The 21,629-nt window shown below is 47.6% G+C and overlaps 2 protein-coding genes and 1 non-coding gene across 6 annotated transcripts; all 3 read left to right on the forward strand.

Annotated features, from left to right (window-relative positions):
- The first annotated feature begins 1,401 nt into the window (after positions 1-1,401).
- Positions 1,402-13,023, forward strand: KHDC4 (KH domain containing 4, pre-mRNA splicing factor). Of its 4 annotated transcripts, none has more exons than XR_009280079.1 (14): positions 1,402-1,535; positions 1,614-1,854; positions 4,468-4,596; positions 4,952-5,031; positions 5,537-5,589; positions 5,876-6,039; positions 6,436-6,647; positions 6,915-6,975; positions 7,794-7,851; positions 7,968-8,221; positions 8,752-8,907; positions 9,890-9,974; positions 10,641-10,732; positions 11,723-11,779. XR_009280079.1 is itself a non-coding variant. In XM_058860385.1 (14 exons), exons 1-14 carry the CDS (start codon positions 1,489-1,491, stop codon positions 11,920-11,922), a joined length of 1,860 nt encoding a protein of 619 aa, XP_058716368.1. In that variant the 5' UTR covers positions 1,402-1,488; the 3' UTR covers positions 11,923-13,023. The 4 variants fall into 4 exon arrangements, 3 of the variants coding, with proteins under 3 accessions (XP_058716368.1, XP_058716369.1, XP_058716370.1); XM_058860385.1 differs by having other exon boundaries at positions 9,862-9,974; positions 11,723-13,023; XM_058860386.1 differs by having other exon boundaries at positions 4,474-4,596; positions 9,862-9,974; positions 11,723-13,023.
- LOC131590605 (small Cajal body-specific RNA 4) lies at positions 6,212-6,340 on the forward strand. The gene has a single exon (XR_009280161.1). It is a non-coding gene; the product is annotated as a small Cajal body-specific RNA 4 (non-coding RNA).
- A 756-nt stretch (positions 13,024-13,779) lies between the features above and the next one.
- On the forward strand, positions 13,780-20,663 carry RIT1 (Ras like without CAAX 1). The gene is made up of 5 exons (XM_058860436.1): positions 13,780-13,961; positions 14,488-14,544; positions 16,239-16,312; positions 16,680-16,871; positions 17,947-20,663. The coding sequence occupies exons 1-5, from the start codon at positions 13,865-13,867 to the stop codon at positions 18,175-18,177; spliced, it is 651 nt and encodes a 216-aa protein (XP_058716419.1). The 5' UTR covers positions 13,780-13,864; the 3' UTR covers positions 18,178-20,663.
- Positions 20,664-21,629: the final 966 nt, after the last annotated feature.

The raw sequence follows: 21,629 nt of genomic DNA on the forward strand, positions 1-21,629 counted from the left end.
CACCTTACTAACAAAGGATTGTGCCTTAAAAACCGAACCCTACCACATATCCATAAATTCTCATACATATTCATAAATTCTCACACATATTCAGACATTCTTCTTAGCATCTTTGGTGTTCTTCTGTTTAGTTTTCTCTTGCCCCCTTCCCAATAGATCAATCTTCTTGGTGCCATCGAGATTTACATTCCCTGATACCAGAAATGCAATAAATTCCTCCCCCCAGAGTTCTGGTCACTGCTGTCCTCATCTGGATAAGATAGTTTACAAAAGAAAAAAAAAGAGTCTCCAGCTATCTTTTTCAGTCTTTGGGTTATACAGGCAAAAGTAGTTTTTGTTTTAATGCTATGTCATAGCTTAACATATATGTATTATACCACTATTTCTAAGTTTCATCAATAACAGAAATAAAGAAAACTATATTAATACAACAAAAATTTCCATTCTTATACACATAACATTCATTTTAATATTTGTGAAAAGCCAACAATATAAAATGTATCTATAACAACTTTGTAACTTATTTTGTAGTGTCTGGACAAATTCATGGCCTCTATTCTTCCCAGACTGATTATCCATTGCCATTTGCCTAAAATAAAGCTTAAACATGTAGCTTTCTTTTGATCCAACTGAAGATCCCAGAATGGTTTGGGCTGGAAGGGATCCTAAGGTTCACCCAACCATGGGCAGGTTTGGGATTTTCTGGAGAAGAAAAGGGTTTGGGATGACCTAATTGTGACATTCCAGTACCTGAAGGGAACTTACATGAAAGATGGGGACAAGGCTATTTGCAACAGTCACAGGACAAGGGGGAATGGGTTCAAATTGACAGAGAGTAGGTTTAAATTAGATATTGGGCAGAAATTTCTCCCTGTGAGGGTGGGGAGGCCATGGCACAGAGCACCAGAGAAGCTGTGGCTGCTCCTGGATCCCTGGAAGTGTCCAAGACCAGTTTGGATGGGGTTTGGAGCAATCTGGGACGGTGGAAGGTGTCCCTGCCCACGGCTGGGTGAAGTTTAGGATCCCTTCCAACCCAAACCATTCTGGGATTCTGGAATTCTTTCACAGATATTGGGGGTTGATTTAAGGGCTGTGGAATTACCATTTGAATCGGGTTTTGTGCAATGTGTGGATGACTTGTTGACAAGCAACGATAAGAAAGCCTTTACATTAGACGCTGTAATTTCTACATTGCCCTGGGATAAAATGGCACACGGCGCATTCAGACTGCAGCTGGGCCAAAAGTTACGTATTTATGGCAAAAACGCCATAACACTTGGGCTAACACACGTGGGAATAATCCAGGTGAGTTGCCCCGGGTGATCTTTGGGGTCCTTTCCGCCCCTCACCACTCCGTGACCCCGCGGTGCCGCGTCCCTCCCCACAGCAGGGGCCGGAAGCGGCCGCGCCGTTGCCATGGCAGCGGCCGGAAGCGCCGTGGCGCGGCGGGCGCGGGCCCGGAAGTGACGGCCGGGAGCCGTGGCGGCCATGTCGGCGGGCGGCGGAGCGCAGCGGGACGCGGGGGCCGCGGGCGGGTGAGGCGCGGCCGCGGCGGCTCGGGCGGCCCCGGCGCCCCGCGGGGCAATGCCTCACGCTCCTTCTGTCTTTTCCAGGCGCCGCAGCAAGTGGGATCAGCCCGGCCCGGCGCCAAATTTCCTTCTCCCCGGCACGGCGCCGCTGCCCGGGCGCCCGTTCCCCGGCGGGGGCGGCGATGGCGGCGCTGCCGTGGCCGGGTCCGAGAGCTCCGCGGCGCCCTCAGGAGCGCTGGATGCGGCCGCGGCCGTGGCGGCGAAGATCAACGCGATGCTGATGGCCAAAGGGAAGCTGAAGCCGGCGCCCAGCACGGCGGACAAGGTGGGGGAGCGCGGGGGTGTCACGGCTGGCTTCTGGGGACCTTGATCTGTCACCGAGCCGGGAGGCGATGAAATTGAGTGTAATAAAAGCAGTCGGAAATAATTTTTAAAATATTTTTTAGCATAACAGAAAGCAGCGGATGGCCGTGAGGTCAGTCCGCTGTAAGACTTTACCAAAGCCACCTGTAGGGAGGTGATAAACTTTTTTCTCAGAAGCGTAGAACGTTCTGAGTTGTAAGGGAGCCACGAGGGTCGAGTCCAGCTCTTAAAGTGTTTTCCCTGAAGTGTTTTCCAATAGCAGAGCTGATGGAAAAATTGCTGTGTGAAACAAATGCTTAAAAATACGGGACCAAATTATTTTAACGCCTAAAGAAGTTACCAATAGGAGCTGTATGTCCAAGTCCTAAACAGCTTGTGGAGGCTTTGCTGAGCCCTGCCCTGAGCCCAGTTGATCCTGATAAGCTCAGGCAGTTGGACTGGGAGGCTGCTGTGTGTTCTTCTTAAATAGTCTCTGAGTTTTCTATTCTGAAGCAAGTGTAACTTAAAGCTGCTTTTCCAGTTCCAGTCACAGCCTTGTCTTGCTCTTCTGCATGTCCTTAGCCTGTGCTAGAGCCAAGTTTAGAAACTGTTTCAAGTTTCAGGGACCTTAGAGCACGTCTTGTCCCACTTCTGCCATGGCAGGGACACCTTCCACCGTCCCAGGCTGCTCCAAAATCTGTCCAGCCTGGCCTTGGACACTGCCAGGGATCCAGGGGCAGCCACAGCTGCTCTGGGCACCCTGACAGGGAGGAATTCCTTCCCAATATCCCATCTAATCCTGCCCTCTCTCATTTTAAAACCACTGCCCCATGTCCCATTACTAAATGCCCTGGTAAAAAAATCCTTCTCCCTCCTTTTTATAAACATCCTTTAGGCCCTGGCAGGGGCTCTGAGCTCTCCCTGGAGCCTTCCCTTCTCCAGGTGAACACCTCCAGCTCTCCCATCCTGGTTCCAGAGCAAAGGGGGCCCTGGGAGCATCTCCATGGCCTCCTCTGGACTCCCTCCTTTCCATTTTTGAGGACCCCAATTGCCATCCAAACTTGTTGAAATAAAAAATTAACAAGAAGGGTGGATTTTATGGTGTTGTATTTCCTTTTTCACACTGTGCCAGCCTGGGGGTTTGCCTTGTGAGGCTGCATCCAAAGGAGTGCTCATTTTGCCATGGGATTTACTCACCAATAAAAAAAGGGTGGGAAATTGTCATGAATTCTCCTTAATTGTTTCCCTGTCACTTCTGGGACTGAAACTACTCCTGCAGCCTTTTTGCTGTGTGAGGTTTAGCAGCAGGTGTTCCTTGGAATGTTGCTGTGAGGAATCCCACATGGAAATGATGGGATTTGCTTCTCAATGCTGAACAATCCACCCAGAATGGGTGGAATTCTCAGCTTTAAGGTTTCAGGGAGCCTCTGTAGTCATATCCCATGGAAGTAAAATCAATTTGCTGACTGGCACTTTGAGACATCCAAAAATTGGCAGATGCTGGTGCTGTCTCATTCTCCCAGCTCTGATTTTGTCACAAGCTCTGGTGGCACTTTGTGACAAACTGTTGTGCTCTGGGAACCTTTTACCAAGTAATTCATGTGCATTTGGGGTGCCAATTTTTATTGCACTGATTTTTTAATTTTTTAATATAGTAACAAGTATTTATAATATCCACATAGTTCTTTCATGCATAAGTTGCTTTTGGTAGAACATGTTCAGTGATGGCATTTCTAGAATAATTAACTCTGATGACCTTTCAGGTTATGAGGGAATGGAAATTAAGGAGCTGTAGGTTAATGAATGTACTTTTTTTTAAAAGTGTGGAAAGAGTGGAGCAGTTTAAAGTCAGAGCAGTGCCCTGTACTGGAGTCCCTCTGTAGCTGCCTTGTGGCTCTCCTGCAAGTGCTTCAAGTGATATTTGTGAGAGTGGATTTCTGTTTTTTTATATAGTCTTTTATAGAGTTTTACCTTTATGTCCCCAAAATTAATTTCAGAGTATTTAGAAGGTTGTACTAACTCTACATTGAGAAGGTCTTAGTGGTAACTCCCAGCACTTCCACTGTATCTTCTGAATCTGTGACTGTGGCTTTTTATTTCTTAGCCTGACACAAAATATTACATCCCTGTCTTAAAAAATGGGGGGAAGTGTAGTGTGGATGAGTTCAGATCTTGAACAGAAATGCTAAATTCTGTCTCTGTAAAGCCTGTTGAGAGGAGCAGGAGCTACAAATATGAAGTACATGTTTCATTGGCCTCAGGTTCTGTCAGAGCTGCCAGTTCAAGTGTGAAATGCTTTCTGTTCGAGCAACTCTGCAGCTCAGTTCCACACCATGTACAGAACAGAAACATTAATTATTCTGTTAATACGTGCTGAAGATAAAGCTGATGTGTTTATTTGGGCTCAGGGCTGTGAGGAGGCAGAGCAAGCAGTAGGTCCAATGTGCTTTCCATTCATCTCTGTGAGGATTTTGCCTTCAACAGCTGAAAGGGGTGAACAAGAAGAACGCTCACCCCTTGAGCTCTGCGCTCAGTTTGTTTTTCTTGCATCACTGCTTTCCACCCACTGGTGTTTTGCAACTGGTTCTCTTTGAAGCTGCAGGCTCTGGGAAAAGGTCCAGCTACAAGTAAAAGCAAAGATGACCTTGTGGTGGCAGAGGTGGAGATCAATGACGTCCCCCTCACGTGCAGGAACCTGCTGACCAGGGGCCAAACCCAGGACGAGGTACGTCCCACGCCCTCAGCAGCTTTGAGTTACATAACACTGTACAGCTGCACCTGTCAGGTTAACTGAGGAGATAAGGTTAACCTGAGAGGTTAAAAGAACTTGCAGTGAAATCTCTTCAGGGGTTGTTTCCTTCTGGAAAACTCGTTGTGTTTTCTAAAGGTGTTTGTTTAGTCATGTATTGGGTTGTGCAGTAAATTGTTGTATGATGAGTTCAGAGTCAGCATCAGTCTCTTAGCACTTTATTAATGATTTTTGGGGCTTTTTTCAACAACCCAGTTTAAACTCTGGTATTCTGTGTGTGCCTTGTTTGTTATTAGCAGGTCTGTCACTGGGCTTTGTACTTCTTTTGCAGATCAGTCGCCTCAGTGGAGCAGCTGTCTCGACTCGAGGGAGGTTCATGACTGCAGAAGAGAAAGCCAAAGTGGGACCTGGGTTTGTATTTCTTTTTTTGGAGGTTCTGCCTCTTTTCTCCTGAGGTGACAAACTGCTGGGGTTCTTGTTTGGTTGGTTCTCCATGAGCAGTGTCACCAATAAATTTGCCATTCTGATGCTCCTGGCTGCCTAACACTGCTGGGCTGAAATGACAACCATGCCAACCATCACCCTGACAGATCACACTGTGCTAATTTCTCCCCACAGAACACTGCAACTTCCCAAATACAAATTTCTCGCTGCTTTTAGTTAGTGAACCATTCATGTGGGCCAGCTAACTAAAATTTTCAGTGGTGTAACTTTTATGTGTCGTCATCACCTCCTGAATCATATTTTCAGTGCAGAGCTTTTCTGCCTGAGCACTGTGATACTCTAGGAATTTGTATTCTGTTATCTGGAGGGAATTTCAGATTTTTATGGAACACTTCCTGTAATATAATTAGATTGGATCCTTTATTATTGTATTGTCTGTGGGTTTGATTGAATATTTGTCTTTTCTTTTCAGAGATCGTCCTTTGTATCTTCATGTTCAGGGTCAGACACGGGAGCTGGTTGACAGTGAGTACAAAAGCATTCTGCTCTTTCTCTCCCTGTTTGTGATAAAGGGATTGTGTTGGATTTGAGCTATAAACATGCTGGTGGTGATAACAGACTCCAATCAAACATTGATAGTAAGATCTCTGCTCAGAAATCCCTGAGGTGCCATGTGCTCCATTCATCAGGGAAACAAAACTTTGGATAGACTAAAGGAAGGTGGGAGGAGTGGGCAGCTCTTATCTCATTGATAACACACTGTGAGTAACACACAGCTGAACAAGAATGAATTTCACATTCTCTCAACCAGGAGCTGTTAACAGAATCAAAGAGATCATTACCAATGGAGTGGTGAAAGCAGCCACGGGCTCCAGCCCCACGTTCAACGGAGCCACAGTCACTGTCTATCACCAGCCAGCCCCTATCACTCAGATAACTCCAGCTGTTGGCCAAAAACCTCCATTCCAGTCAGGGGTGAGTGATCCATTGATGTGGATTTCATTGCATATCACTGCTTACAAGATTTACCTTTCACAAAGCAGACATGTCATGTGCCTATTTATTAAAAAAAATAACAAATCCACAGCACAAAATATGAAAAACACCCCAAAAAACCACAAGAGGGGTGCCCACTTGTGTTGTGAAATCTGGAGGACTAGCAAAACTGAGTCTGGAGAGTGAGACTTGGGTGATAGTGTCCTCCTAAAAGAAAAGGGATGGAGAGAGCAGTCCTACTTCCAGAAAAGCACAGGGCTCACTGTTCCATCTGACACTGAACCCTTCTGTCTGTCACAGCAGTGAGATGTCTGCCCTCAGTGAAGTGAACATCCCATTAGAGTGAAATACTAAACTTTAGCTGTTCATTTACAGATGCATTATGTCCAGGACAAGTTATTTGTTGGGCTGGAACACGCTGTTCCCACGTTTAACGTGAAGGAGAAGGTGGAAGGACCTGGTTGCTCCTACTTGCAGCACATTCAGATTGAAACTGGTGCCAAAGTCTTTCTTCGAGGGAAAGGCTCAGGTTGCATAGAACCAGCATCAGGCAGAGAAGCCTTTGAACCCATGTACATCTACATCAGGTATGGGGGAGTTCCAAAAAACCAAAAAAAACCAAAAAAACCTGTAAAAAATCCCAGTAGCCAGTCAGGAAGGTTGCTTAGTGTTTAATCACTGTGGGGAATTCTTAATTTTGTGTGATTTAATGCAAATGAAATAAGTTTTTGAACCCTGTTTGACTTTAATAGAGGTGTCTCTGAAGTGATAAGGGTGTAACCATATGGTGAAGGAGCTCCCAAATGCAACAGAAAAGTTTATTCTTACAAGTTTTTCTTTGTGTATGCTTTCAGTCACCCAAAGCCAGAAGGTTTGGCAGCTGCTAAAAAGCTGTGTGAGAACCTGTTGCAAACCGTGAGTAACTCTTAAAAATATGAGATTTCAGAGCCTTTTGTAGCTTTGGGGTGTGCTTGGCTAAGGAATTCTTATTGCTTTCAACAAAACTGTCCATGTGTCTGACTTGCTGATAGGTTTCTCCTTCAAAAGGTTGCTGTCTAATTCTTGTACAAGGAGTAAAATTTCTCAGGAAGGAGCTGAGACTACTGGAATTTTAAGGGGGAAAAAATGCAAATGCTTCCTTGGGCTGAACTGGGAGTGAGGGCAAGGGAATGTCTGACTGCAAACATAAAAGAAATCTACTTTTTGCTCATTGCTCCAGCTTTCCCTGCTGTAGCTTTACATGGTGTTCAGAGCTGCACTGTCTGCTTTAGGAAAGACAAAGTGATTGATGTAGCAAAAAGTTTTAGAAAATCATTCACATGAACACAGATAATCTTCAATTTCTCAGTTTACCCTATATGAATGAAAATAAAGTCCTGGAGAATCTTTCAGTTAATATAACAATAAGATAATGGAGTATGGCCTACAAAGTCTCTTTTGAAAAATATTTGGTAACTTTTTTATTCTCTGAGGCTCTATTCTAGTAATTAATTTGCCATCCTCTTTCCTATGAAAGATTACCCCATAATTTACACAAATTTACCACAGAGGCCAGTAGGATCAGGGGGATGTTTATTGGAGTTTTGGTGGGTGGATTGTTATGTCTGGGCTATTGCTGTCCTTGTGCACAGTGTGTTCTGTAATCAGCATTCCCTCACATGGTTATGGGGAATTCCATAAAGGTTTATATTGTAAATACATTTTTATTGTCTAATCCTTGAAATTCTTTGTAGGTTCACGCCGAGTACTCCCGATTTGTGAACCAGATAACCACTGCAGTTCCCTTGGCAGGTAAACATCAGCAATAACTCAGCCTTGAGAGTCCAGCTTCTTTTACATTTGGAATTAAACTGGATATTTTGGTGACTGTGGCAGAACTAAGATGTCCTTTCTCTCTCTCCCCCCAGGCTTCACCCAGCCTGCCACAATCAACAGCGTCCCTTCCCAGCCCTCCTATTACCCTTCCAATGGGTACCAGTCTGGTTATCCTGTGGTTCCCCCTCCTCAGCAGCCTGTCCAGCCTCCCTATGGGGTGCCAGGGATTGTCCCCCCTGCAGTGCCCTTGGCTCCTGGAGTCCTCCCAGCGCTGCCCACGGCGGTGCCACCCGTGCCCACGCAGTACCCGATACCTCAGGTCCAGCCTCCTGCCAGCACTGGCCAGGTACTGCCCAGGGGCTCTGTTTAATCAGCAAGAAAAGACTTTTTGTAGTTCCAAATGGAGATTATTTTTTTGCCTTTGTTTGTTTGTATGTGTGTTTGTTGTTTGTTTGTTTGTTGGGGTTTTTTTGGGACTGTGTGTTTGGGGTTTTTGTTATTGTTTAGCTGATCATTCCTAAGCAGCTAAATTGTCATGTGGCAGCTTCCCTACTGCATTTTTCATATTCCCTTGTAACAGCAAGGACATTTTCAGGGGGTGGGGGCTCATTTCTGAGGAGCATCATCACCCTCTTTGATGCCTCTATGTAGGTGCATGAGTTGGAGTTACAGATGGGGATTAGTTTGAGGTGGGAGCATTCTCTACATGAAATACTTGTTTTACCTTTTCAATTTTGAATTCTCCTCTAAGTTCTCTCATAATCTAGAGAAGCTATTTGTGTGTTCTGCTCCTTTTTATGACACTGCATTGAATGAATACTTTACATGCATATTAACAGATTTTCTTGTGTTTTCTCTCTGACTTGTGCCCGGCAGAGTCCACTGAGTGCTCCTTTCCTTCCTGCTGCCCCAGTAAAAACCAGCATGCCAACTGGTACCCAGCCACAGGTCCAGCCCCATCCCCAGGGCCAAAAGAGACGCTTCACCGAGGAACTGCCTGATGAGAGAGAGTCAGGACTGCTGGGATACCAGGTGGAATAAAATCACCAATTTTACTTCCCTCATGGAGGCAGAGTGGGGTTGGTGAGAGGTCGTTTAGCCCAGGTTGTTGGAGCAGTTGTGCAGGGCCTTGGGCAGAGGGCAGTGGCTGTTCCAAAGCACAGGGCCCACACTTTGGTGTCTCTGAGTGGATGCACTGCTCTAAAGATGTGGCTGAACTCGTTCCAGCTGCTTTCCATCCCCTCAGCCCTTCCCAAATGGTGCATCCAGGTCACAGACATGACAAGAGTGTGGGACTGCTTGGCTTAAAGGGAGATTATTTGGGGTTTTATTGGAATCTTTAGGTGGGCTTTTTGAGGGAGGGAAATGTAATAACTTCCAGTTTTTCCCATTTACCTTGCAGGTTGCACTTGAGAGGATTTCAAGAAGCTTAGTTTAGAAGCTTAATTTATTTGTTTTTTAGATAGTTAGAAGATTTTAAGAAAAATAATTTTGAGTTCTTCCAGTTTGCATGTGAGCAAAGGGAGTGTCTGTAAATGTTTCTCTGATGCTACACCCCTGCCACAGGCAGAACCCTTAATAAAAGCTTTGCCTAGAGGCAATAAGGAACTGCCTGAGTGTTAGAGCTAATACTGGAATCTCAAGCAGATTCTTGTGGCATGAGGTGTGTTCAGAATTAGCTGACTGAGGAGGTAATAGGTGATCCATGAAGGGAGCAGCTCTCTTTATTGTCCTGAACTACTGACAAGGTGGAGTAGGTGGTGAGGAATCTCCCAGAGTGGTGCTCAGGCGTGTTTCCTACCACTCTGCCCTCAGTATTTTTAGAAGAAAGCAGTGTATATTTTGTATAGCAGTGGTGATTAGAGGTTCTTTCTGCTAGTTGGCCATATGCTCTGAAAGGTTGGGTTTCCTAACAGTATCATTAAGGAGCTGTAGCTTTTGTTGTAGTTGTAGATTTGCTAATGCCGTGTGTTTTTCTGCTCATAGCATGGACCCATTCATATGACTAATTTAGGTACAGGCTTCTCCAGTCAGAGTGAAATCGAGGGAGCCGCGTCGAAGCCAGCAAGTTCCTCAGGAAAAGAGAGAGAGAGGGACAGGTGAGTGAGGAAATCATGGCCAGGCTCTCCTGGTTCTGATGCAAAGCTTATTTCAGAGATGTTTTTCACATTCTCTTCTGTGACTTGGGGATTGTTCATGTGTGTGTGGGTTTTATTTTTTTGTATTTTGGGTTGGGTTTTTTTAAAGAGAAGGGATGCAAGGGTTACCTTTTGATGCTACAGAATGAAAATAGCTTCATTTCCACTCCTCCCTAAGTCTTTGTGTGGCTCTGGTGTTTTGCCACTGTCACATTTTCCATTGTACTGGCCCCAGCAAGACCCTTGAGGGCCACCTCTCGTTACTGCTTTCATCTTGAACATTGAGCTGTGGCTGTAAGTCCTTGGACTTAAATCCAGCCACTTCCTTACACCTCTAATCATCCATCCATCCATCCATCCATCCATCCATCCATCCATCCATCCATCCATCATCCATCCATCCATCCATCCAATCCATTCCTGCCCATTTGGAAATAAGAATGTTGGGAGAGGACAGGTCTTGCAGAGCTCTGGGTAGGGTCCATCAGTCACTCCAGTCCAGTCACTGGATGAGTCAGGGGATTTAAAGTTCAACTCCTCAGGCCAAGTGCTGAGTTAGAAATTTGGTTTTTATTACCTTTTGACTCTTAGCTTGGTATAAAAAGCAAAAAATATCGCTTTAAACAGGCAGTTGATGCCTCCGCCAGCTTTTCCTGTCACTGGAATGAAATCGGAATCAGAAGAAAGAAAAGGTGCGGGGTCTTTACCAAGCAACCATGGTGAGTGCAACAGGTCAAATGCCCTTGCAAGTCCAGTGTCCTTTCCCAAACACCCTTGTAAGTCCAGTTTCCTTTCCCAAAAGAGCTGGTGCTGGTTTTAACACGTGTCTAAACTGGTGATTTTTTTTGACTGTTCTTTGTTGAGGTGCAAAGCAGGTGACATTGCACTGCTCTAAAACCACCGATGCTTGCTGTGGTTATACACACAGGTTGTTGGTCAAAGCTGTAATAAATATCTGTGTGAAATGAGGGGAGTTGAATGAAGTGAGGGACTAAAGACAGGGAGTTATAACCCATCAGGCAGTGCAGAATGTGGTGGGTTGTTCTGTGGCACAGGTGAGGCTTTGCATTGTGAGCAGCTCCCTCAGAGGCACTGAGGAGCGTGGGGGGAATTCTGCTCAGGCAGGGATTTGCACACATTTCTGGCTGCAGACAACACAAGTGCTGTGAGGATTTCATCTTTCCTAGGGCTGTCACTCAGCAAGGGTTTGAGCTTGGTCAGACATGCAGTTGTTTAACTCTGCAGGCAGCTCAGTGCTTTCAGCTCTGCAGGGACATCACCCAGCCTGGTTAACCTTAGTTCTTCTGCAGTCTTGCTCCCAGACATTGCTCTCCTGTTAGCTTCCTTTTGAACAAAATTTCTACTTTCTTGACGTGTTGATCTCTTTAACGGTGAAATTGCCCTCGCTGAGAGCCATTTGCTAACTTTACCTTTTCTGTGTGTTTCTTTCTTGTTTCTCTGTTCTCTTACATGGTTCTGATGGATCACATGGCTGTTGCTGGTGCTGTTTCCTGTGGCCTTCGACCTTGGATGACCATTGGCCTTGTGACCTCAAAATGGTGTCCAACTAACAATTTACAATTAACATCTTTATTTTTTTATTATTATTAACTCATTTTGGGGCATTTTATCTCTTTTTGTTTGTTTTGTTTTTATTTTTTCCTTCTTGGGGGCTGGGGGGGGGGCTTGTTTTGTTTTCCCCTCCTTAGATCATCAAGCCAAGAAGATGAAAACTGCAGAAAAGGGCTTTGGATTAGTGGCCTATGCTGGAGATTCATCAGATGAAGAGGAGGAACACGGTGGCCATAAAAACGCAAGTACTTTTTCACAGGGCTGGAGTTTGGGGTACCAGTACCCATCCTCACAACAGCGAGCTAAACAACAGATGCCGTTCTGGATGGCACCATAAAAACTGCACAAGAGTTTTCATTCATCTGGTTTTTCCCCTCTAGCAATAATGCATGTATATTCCAGAACGAACTTGGCAAAGACACCTTGTTTTTACATTTGCAGAAGCCAATTTTCCCCTTGGAAGGGCTCCATTGTTTTTAAAATGCTCATTTTGGCAGTGTATTTGTCAATTTTACAAAGGAATATTTGGAATAGCATCCTGATGGGGCTAGTCCCTTGTGCAAGGGAGAAGAAGTGCTGTAAAGAGGAACCAGGGAAGCCTCTTGGGCCATTTTTCCCAGATAACTTAAAGGGAAGAGTCAGTGACACTGACTTCACTCTGCGTTTGCATTTTTGAAGTGCTCCTGCTGTCAGCCCCAGTGATCTACTGGTGACTCAGCCTCAATTTTGGACTTTCATCAGAGGGAAGGAACATCCAGGAGTCATGAAAAACTTGAGCATCACAGTTTGAAAACTCTTAGCTTTTACTTCAAACGTCTCCTGTAACTCGGCTTGGTTTTATTTTGAAATGTGATTTTACCAATCCCACAAGTTCTCATTCTAGCCAGATGTTGGGGTGGGAGGGATGCTCAGGTTTTTGGATAGGTCAACCTTGTCCCAGGTAGACTTGGGACTGTAGCCCTGGTACTGAGTTGTTTCTGGTCACTCCAGGACTTGCTCCCAACCAGCAGGAATTCCTTTTCCAGAGGCTTACCCCTATCTCTTCCCTCATTCACTGGATTCCACCAGAGCCAGAAGGTTCCACAGTGGTTTCCCAAAGGGCAGCAGTTGGGTCCAGCAGCTCCTGCCTCATGTGCAGAACCTGGGAATGAGTTTTTGGACTGTTGTTTTTGGACTATTATGGACAATGAACTGCACCAGGGGCTGAGTGGGGTGGGCTGGTGCAGACAGAATTCTTGCACGGAGCAGTGACACGGGGACTGCTCCAAGGCACTGGGCAGCTTTTGGGACAGGAGCTGTGGTTTTGAGAAGGGGCTGTGTCGCCGCTGCAGCCGGGACAGGCGGGATGGCTCACCTGTACAAACCTCGGCTTTCCAATGTGTTGTAAATAATTAGAACCATACTTTCATTATAAATAAATGTATAAATATTCTGCTTCCTGCTGCTGCTGCTGCTTTGCGTGAGGTTTGGAGGCACAGGCCGTGGTAGGAGTGGGGGGATGTGGGGCTGGGGAGCTGTGGGGAGGTCCCGGGGCTGGGGGAGCCCTTGGGGGTCCGGGGATGGGGGGACCCCAAGGCTCGGGGGTGCAGGAGCTGCAGGGCTGGGAGGGGGATTCGGGCTGGAGAGGGGGTCTGGCCTTGGGGAGGGTCCTGGGGCTGGGAGAGGCTTCAGATGACAGAAGCCCCGAGATCCAGGAGCGGAGTCCCGGGGCTGAGGGGGTGCGGGTCCGGGAGTGCTCCGGGTGGGAGCGGGCAGTGCCGTGTCCCCCGCAGGGTCCCCTCAGGGTCCCCGCCATGTCCCCATTATGTCCCCTCAGGGTCCCCGCCATGTCCCCTCAGGGTCCCGCCATGTCCCCATTATGTCCCCTCAGGGTCCCCGCCATGTCCCCATCATGTCCCCTCAGGGTCCCCGCCATGTCCCCTCAGGGTCCCCGCCATGTCCCCATTATGTCCCCTCAGAGTCCCCGCCATGTCCCCATTATGTCCCCTCAGGGTCCCCGCCATGTCCCCATCATGTCCCCTCAGGGTCCCGCCATGTCCCCATTATGTCCCCTCAGGGTCCCCGCCATGTCCCCATTATGTCCCCTCAGGGTCCCCACCATGTCCCCTCAGGGTCCCTGCCATGTCCCCACCATGTCCCCGTGTCTCCACCGAGCCGCCGTCGGGCCCCGCCCGCTGCGGGCGAGGCCGGGGCGGGCCCGGGCGGGCGCTGTGGCGGAGGAGCCGCCGCCATTTCGGTGTCGCTGGGAGCGGGGCCGCGGCAGCGGCGAGGGGGCGGCGATGGATCCCGGAGCCCGCCCGGGGGGCGGCGGAGCCCCGGGACAGTCCCGCGAGTACAAACTGGTGATGCTGGGCGCGGGAGGCGTCGGCAAGAGCGGTGAGTGCGGGGCTGCGGCCGCCTCCGGCCCCGGGAGCCGCCGGCCGCCGCGGGGGCCCGGCCCGGGGAGCGGCGCTGGCAGCGCGGGGGGCTCGGCCCGAGGGGCGCGGTTCGGCAGCGGCCGGGGGGAGCCGCGTTCCCTGAGCAAACCCTTGTCCTGAGTCCCTCCCGAGGTGTCCCGACCCCTCCCGAGGTGTCCCGACCCCTCCCCGATCCTCCCGGGGTGTCCCCGCCGGGCTGTCCCGGCCCCTCCCGGGACATCGCGGCTTCTCCCAAGGTGTCCCGGCCCATCCCGGGGTGTCCCCGCCGGGCAGTCTCGACCCCTCCCGGGATGTCCCGGCCATCGCCTTCCGCCTCCGGCCTCGTCCCTGGAGCTCGTCCCGCCTGAGGGCACGGGCGGAGCATCCCTGGGCCGAGGGCAGCCCCGGTGCCCGGGTCTGGTTTTGTGCCGCCGCTGAGGGGTGGCAATGTGACACGGGGAGTTGGGAGCAGAGCTGCTCACTTGTTGCCTGATTTCTGCTTGCAGCCATGACCATGCAATTCATCAGTCACCGGTTCCCAGAGGACCACGATCCCACCATTGGTGAGGAAAATCTCTTTTCTCTTTGTTCATGCCCTTGGCAGCTCAAGCTGTTACAGCCCGTTGCTGTAAAGTGTTCAATTCAAAGATATCTCTAAATCTGGCTGTAGACTGATCTTTGATCACTCATCAAGATGAGCATTCCCAGCAGGTCAGGGAGTGATGCTGCCCCTCTGCCCAGCCCTGGAGGCACCTCTGGAGTGCTGTGTCCAGCTCTGGATCCTCAGCACAGCAGGGACAGGAGTTCCCGGAGGGTCCCTGCCCAGGAAAGGCTGAGGGAGCTGGGGCTGCTCAGCCTGGAGAGGAGCCCCAGCTGAGAGGGGCCTCAGTTCTGGCTGTCCCTGGCTGTCCCTCTCCATCCCTGGCTGTCCCTGTCCATCCCTGGCTGTCCCTGGATGTCCCTGGCTGTCCCTGGATGTCCCTGGTTGTCCATGTCTGTCCCTCTCTATCCCTGGATGTCCCTGGCTGTCTCTGGATGTCCCTGGCTGTCCATGTCTGTCCCTGTCCATCCCTGGCTGTCCCTGGGTGCAGGAGGGGCAGAGCAGGGCCAGGCTCTGCTCCAGGCCCAGCAGTGGCACCAGAGCCATGGGCAGGGACTGAGCCCAGGATCTGCCCTGCACAGGAGGCAGAACTTGTGCCCTGGGCAGTGCCCAGCCCTGAGCAGAGCCCAGAGAGGCTGTGGATCCTCCTCGCTGGGGATATCCCAGACCCACCTGGCCTCAATCCCGTGCCCTGTGCTCTGGGATGGCCCTGCAGGTGATCTGCTGTGGTCCCTTCCAACCTGAACCTCTCTGTGTTTCTGTTTTTTGGGAGTTCTGAGAGTGGGATGTGAATCCTGAGTTTCAGCTCTTTGATTGTTTTCCCATCCATCCGTTCAGGGCATGCCCTGTCTCTGTCTGTGTGTTGGCAGACAGGGATTGAAACTGCTGCTAAGACATTTTTAGTTGTCTGTTCACAAAATCCGGACTCTCTGCTGTGATCAGCTCTTTGCTGTTCACTTGTCAGGCCAAATTGTTCTCAGTGTTTGAGAAATGGAGAGGGATGAAAATGCTCAACAGCTCACTCTGGTGCTGTAGAACTTTGGCAGCATCTCCAGGAGAAACCTGAACCCAGTGGAAGGAAAAGTGGGGGAAAAAAAGCCAAATTCTTGATGAGAGTGGGTTCTTAAAGTGTGGGAGTGCTGACTGAGAGGGACAGGATATTTGTGTACTTACATATTTGTACAGATTGTTTTCATATGGTGTTTATAATAAATAATATTTACATGTATAATTAAATTTACATGTATAATAGATAGCATTTACATATATAATGTTTTCCATATTTTGTTGGTACGTATCATTATGTCTTCTAAGAAATCAGCAGTTGTTGGTGACCAGTTCAAAAAAAGATCACAGATCTTTTCTGGCTTTGAGAAAAACAAAACATTATTCCTCTGTGTTTCCCACCGAGGTGACCAAAATGAATTTCTGGGCTGTGGGCTCAGGAACAGCACATGATTTTTTGCACATGAAATATTAAATCACACCAGAACAATTAGAAATTTAATTTAATTTAATTGAAACAAAGCTCAGACTGAGGTAGTCCAGTGCTCCAGCCAGGGTGGGTGGTTGAGGTGTAGCATTCTGTTTGTGAGCAGATGGCTGATGAGTGTTGTGCTTGTATCCCAATCTTTCTGATGTCCTGGGAATCCACAGAGGATGCCTATAAAATCCGGATACGCATCGATGATGAACCTGCCAACCTGGATATTTTGGACACAGCAGGACAGGTATGTGAGTAATGCCAGCTGAATGGAGAGCACGTGAAGCAGCCTGTAATGACCAGGTGTGGGGGACAGGAATCCTGCATAAAGAATCGTTCTCTTTTCTTCCAAACCGGGGGGTTTGAGCTCTGTCACTCCTCAGGAGCTTCATGTGCCTGACTGGAGCTGTGCTTTCTCCCCAGTGAACCAGCAGCACCTGTGGGCTGGTAAATCACATCTCAGTGGGGTTTCTGTCTCAAGGGACGTCCCAAACAGCTCCTGGCTTGTGAGCTGGGGCTGCTGTTGTTTGCACAGCCAGGTTTGGATCTCAGGTGGCGAGAAAAGCAGGATGTTGTTATATTTGTGGAGCTAAAATGCCACGGTCTGTTTGTAGGCCGAGTTCACAGCCATGAGGGACCAGTACATGAGGGCTGGTGAGGGTTTCATCATCTGCTACTCCATCACCGACCGGCGCAGCTTCCACGAGGTGCGCGAGTTCAAGCAGCTCATTTACCGCGTGCGCCGCACCGACGACACCCCCGTGGTGCTGGTGGGCAACAAGTCCGACCTCACCCAGCTGCGCCAGGTAAAGGCCACGGGGAGCTCTCTGCTGGGAGCTGTTCCTGTTGGAAAATGCAGTGAAACCAGAGGGGTTTGTCCCTTTCTTCGTGTTTTGTCTCCGTGATGAGAGCGGGTTTCTCACGGGATGTGGTGAAGAGCAGCTGCCTGTAGCTGTCACAGAAATGAGGTCTTCAAGTTCAGCTGGGCTTTGATTTGTTTGTAATTCCTGATTTGCTGGTAGATGGGAGGCTGGACATGCCCTGGCCATGTGCTGGCACACAGAGCACACCATGCAGCAGGAGCAGGGGGATTCTGCCCCTCTGCCCCACTCAGGTAAGACCCCACCTGCAGAGCTGCTCCAGCCCTGGGCCCAGCACAGGAAGGACCTGGAGCTGCTGGAGAGAGTCCAGAGGAGGCTTCAGAGGGATGGAGCAGCTCTGCTGGGAGGAAAGGCTGAAGGAACACAAAATGAGCCTGGAGAAGAGTTTTGGGGTGTCCTTCCAGGACCTGAAGGAGCTACAAGGAACCTGGGGAGAGACAGTTCCCAAGGGATGGAGTGACATGATGAGGGAGAATGGCTTCACACTGACAGGAGGAGGTTTAGATGAGATATTTGGAAGAAATTCCTCCCTGTGAGGGTGGGGAGGCCCTGGCACAGGGTGCCCAGAGAATTTGTGTGTGCCCCATCCCTGGAGTGTTCAAGGCCAGGTTGGATGGGGCTTGGAGCAAGAAAGCTTTAGAAAGGCTTTTTTCTGGGTCTGGGAAGTAATTTGACAAACACAGCAGCTTTTGACAAGGAGAAGGAAACTTCCTTAACTCACCAAACTACCAGGGGTGAGGACTGCTCGTGTCAGACAGCTTGTAGGCTTAGGTCAAAAAAGGAATATTCTTTGAAGTTTATTTTTTGTGAATGTCCAGAGAGTCTCTTGCATTGGCAGAGAAGTGATGAGTGAAAGCAGATTTGCAGAGAAACCTTTGGAGCTGGGTGGAAATGCCCTGTCCTGGGGCTTGGGGTGTCCAAGTGAGCAAAGCAGGGACAGACAAAGGAATGAACTCCTGGGGTTTGGCCTCCCTGACCAGGGTGTGCACTCATTTTCCAGGTGTCCAAAGAGGAGGGCTCTGCCTTGGCTCGGGAATTCAACTGCCCCTTCTTTGAGACCTCGGCCGCCTTCCGCTACTACATCGACGACGTGTTCCACGCGCTGGTGCGCGAGATCCGCAGGAAGGAGAAGGAGGCTGTCATGGCCATGGAGAAGAAATCCAAGCCCAAAAGCAGCGTCTGGAAAAGACTCAAGTCCCCCTTTCGGAGGAAGAAGGATTCTGTCACTTGAACAGAAAATTTTTCTGCAAAACAGGACAAAAGCTGTGACCTTTTGTAACCAAAGCAGCTCGGTGACAACGCTGACAGGATGTGTGACACCCGAGGGACTTTGCGAGGGAATGCGTAGCTCTGCCAGTTGTTTTTGTTTAGAGACGTGTTGCCTTGATTCTGGGTGTTGAACTTCACACCCAGTGACAGTTGTACTTTGTTTGTTGTCATTTTTTTACTGGACCCAGCACTTGTTGGCCACCAAGGCTGATGGGTTCGTGGCCCTGCACTTTGGAGTGTTTGTCCTTGGTCACAGCGCCCTGGAACTGTGCAAAGCTGGAGTTGGACCTCTCTGAATCCATGTTGTTTGCACAGGAGGATTTTGCTGCTCTCCATAACAACAGCCCACAGTGTGAGAGGTTGAACAGGAGTTCACAAAGTGTCATGGCCTTGGAGGTCACCGAGCAGAGCTGGGCTGGACTTGTGCCCTCATGGAACAGATTTCTTTCCAGGAAAATGGCCGTGGAATGCTTGTGTGCAAGTTCATCCAAGTGATCAGTTCACCAGCAGTGCTGTAGGTGGGATGTAAACAAGACAGAATCACAGAAATCATTTCCAGATCACCTCTGGGATCGTCGAGTCCAACCTGTGACCCAGCAGCACCCAGAGCAGAACACTCAGTGCCACGTCCAGTCCTTTAAACACCTCCAGGGACAGTGACTCCACCACCTCCTGAGCAGCCCCTTCCAAATTCCACCACCCTTTGTCATAAAGGTTCCTGTGGCAGCTGTGACTTGGCAGCAGGGCAGGAACCTGTGGGATTTTCCTGCTGCAAACAGCACTGAAGGTGCACATGGAGCATGATGTGCTGGGAAATCACAGCTTGGAGCTCCCTGGCTTGTTGTTGCAAACCCTGGGGGAACGGAGCACTGGCTTGTTCAGCCAGGTTTGTGTCATCCCAAGGGCAGCAGTGACTTTGGGGAGTGTGAGTCTCTGGCAGTCATTCCCAGCTATTCTGTGGGAATTGTTTTGTAGAGAAAACAGCTGATGCTGAGGTTCTGTGCCCAGAGCTGGCATTCCCTGATCCTGCTGAGGCTCTCCCAGCGCAGTTCCTGGAGCAGAGCAGGGAAACCCAGGCCCAGCAGCTCCTGATGCTCATAAAGAACAATTTACTTGTGAGGCAGATCCTCCACACGTGGATGGACTCCTTGCCCTCCAGCTGATTGATTTTACAGCAGTTTTGGGATCAGGTGCCTGGTGCTCCTCTGGATTTTGCTGTTTAACAATTGGACACATCACAGCTGGGTGACTCAGATGTGGTTAAAAGCAGTTTCTCTGAACCAAGTGCCTGGAAGCCTTCAGTGTGAAAGAGCTGATTAGACTTCAGTGATCTTCCTCTCAGATCTGTGCTCTCAGTCTGTGCTGCACAGGACACTGAAAACCCAGGTGTAAAAAGATTGGTTAAGGAAGTGAGGATAAAATATATATATATATATATATAAATATATGTAAAAAATCTCCTTATTACCTAAGATAGAACTGGAAATCCTGTGCCTGTTGCTTTGAAGAATATTTTCCTTGTGGAAGATTTAAACAAATGAGAAGCTGCATTTTACATTTGCTTTGTGATGAGCTGAACATTTAATCTGGTTTCCATTTCTCATCTCCTCCCAGTGCTACTCTGCTCTGGCAGCAATCACAGAATCCCAAAATGGGCTTGGAAAAGGCTGAGAATTGAGATTGTTGAGAATTTCAGACTCTTCCACGTTCCTGTGTGAGCAGCCACGTGTGTCCCTTCACTGATTTCTCATTGTTGGATTAAAAGCTGTCTAAAACTCAGATAAAATCTCCAGCTGGCCAAAGACTGAGGAAGAGGAGGAGGAATGAGCTCAAAAGTGGCTCCAAAGCATTTTTGGGGCTGCTCAGGTGTTTCAGAGCCAGGGCCTGACGGTGATGATGCATTTTCCAGTGTTTTTCCTTAAAACCTCCATCAGCTCTCAGCTGAAGGAGCCTGGCAGAGGTGCTGAACGCTGTACAGGAATATTTCCACCCCTAAAAAACTGAATTCTGTGCCTTACCTGAGTCCTGCAGTGCAGTTTAGGTGTTTCCTAATGCCTTTGGTGAGCCTGTTGCTTCTAGAACTCGTAGAGCAGAACAGCAGCCAGCACTTTTTGGTTTGTTTTGTTTTTTTTTTTACACAGTGTTATTCAAAGAGTTTTATTTTTTGTCACGTATAAATTTGTACACAGAACGTTTGTTTTATTTGACACAATATATATAATTTTTAATACAAACCTTTGCATTGGATGTGTCAAATCTGTGGTGGGGTTGTTCAGCCTGGGAGTGCTGAAGGAGGGAAGTTCATGGTGTGCTTGTAAATTTAAATTTATGCTTCCTTTGTGTGGGAAAAAAGAATTGGTTGATGGCATTTAAGTGGTGCAAAGCCTAAAAATTCTGTGAGTCTGGTGCTAAATTGTTGAAATATGAACATTTTCCAGCTGTGTTGTTTTTCTCTGCGTGGTTCCAACCTCTTATGATTCTATAGAAAAAACCCTAGAAATATAGAAAATACTCTAGAAATATAGAAAATACTCTAGAAATATAGAAAATACCCTAGAAATATGGAAAATATTGTAGAAATATAGAAATACCTTAGAAATATAGAAAATACACTAGAAATACAGAAAATACACTGGAAATATAGAAAATACCCTAGAAATATAGAAAATATTTTAGAAATAAAAAAATACCCTAGAAATATAGAAAATACCCTGGAAATATAGAAAATATTCTAGAAATACAGAAAATTTTCTAGAAATAAAGAAATACCCTAGAAATATAGAAAATATTCTAGAAATAAAGAAATACCCTAGAAATAAAGAAAATACTCTAGAAATATAGAAAATACCCTAGAAATATAGAAAATATTGTAGAAATATAGAAATACCCTAGAAATATAGAAATTCCTTAGAAATACAGGAAAAAATACTCTAGAAATAAAGGAAATACTCTAGAAATATAGAAAATATCATAGAAATACAGAAAATACCCTAGAAATATAGAAATACAACTCCTCTGAAGCATTGCCAAAGCTCAGGATGGGGAAAATATCACCTTGGGATGACTGAGAAGGGATTAAAAAGGAAAGAATTTCCTTTTCATAAATTTAATTTATAAATTTTATAAATTATCAATTGACTTATAAATTTTCCTTTTTATAAATTTAAAGAAATTTATAAACATAAACAGGATATGCATGAACCAGGAAAGCCAATATTGCCAGGACATCTCAAAGATGATTTTCATCTTTTTATCCTCTTTGCCATAAGGTTTTGGAGTGGTTTGTCTTTCTCTTTTTCCTCTCCTGTATTCCAGCTATTCAAATGCAGAGAACATTAAGAAAAGTGAAATAATTCTCCTCTAGAGTCCTCATGTGGGCTCAATATTTGAGTTATTTAGAAATACAGATATTCT

The sequence above is a fragment of the Poecile atricapillus genome, chromosome 33 (assembly GCF_030490865.1).
Source record: "Poecile atricapillus isolate bPoeAtr1 chromosome 33, bPoeAtr1.hap1, whole genome shotgun sequence".
NCBI lineage: Eukaryota > Metazoa > Chordata > Aves > Passeriformes > Paridae > Poecile > Poecile atricapillus.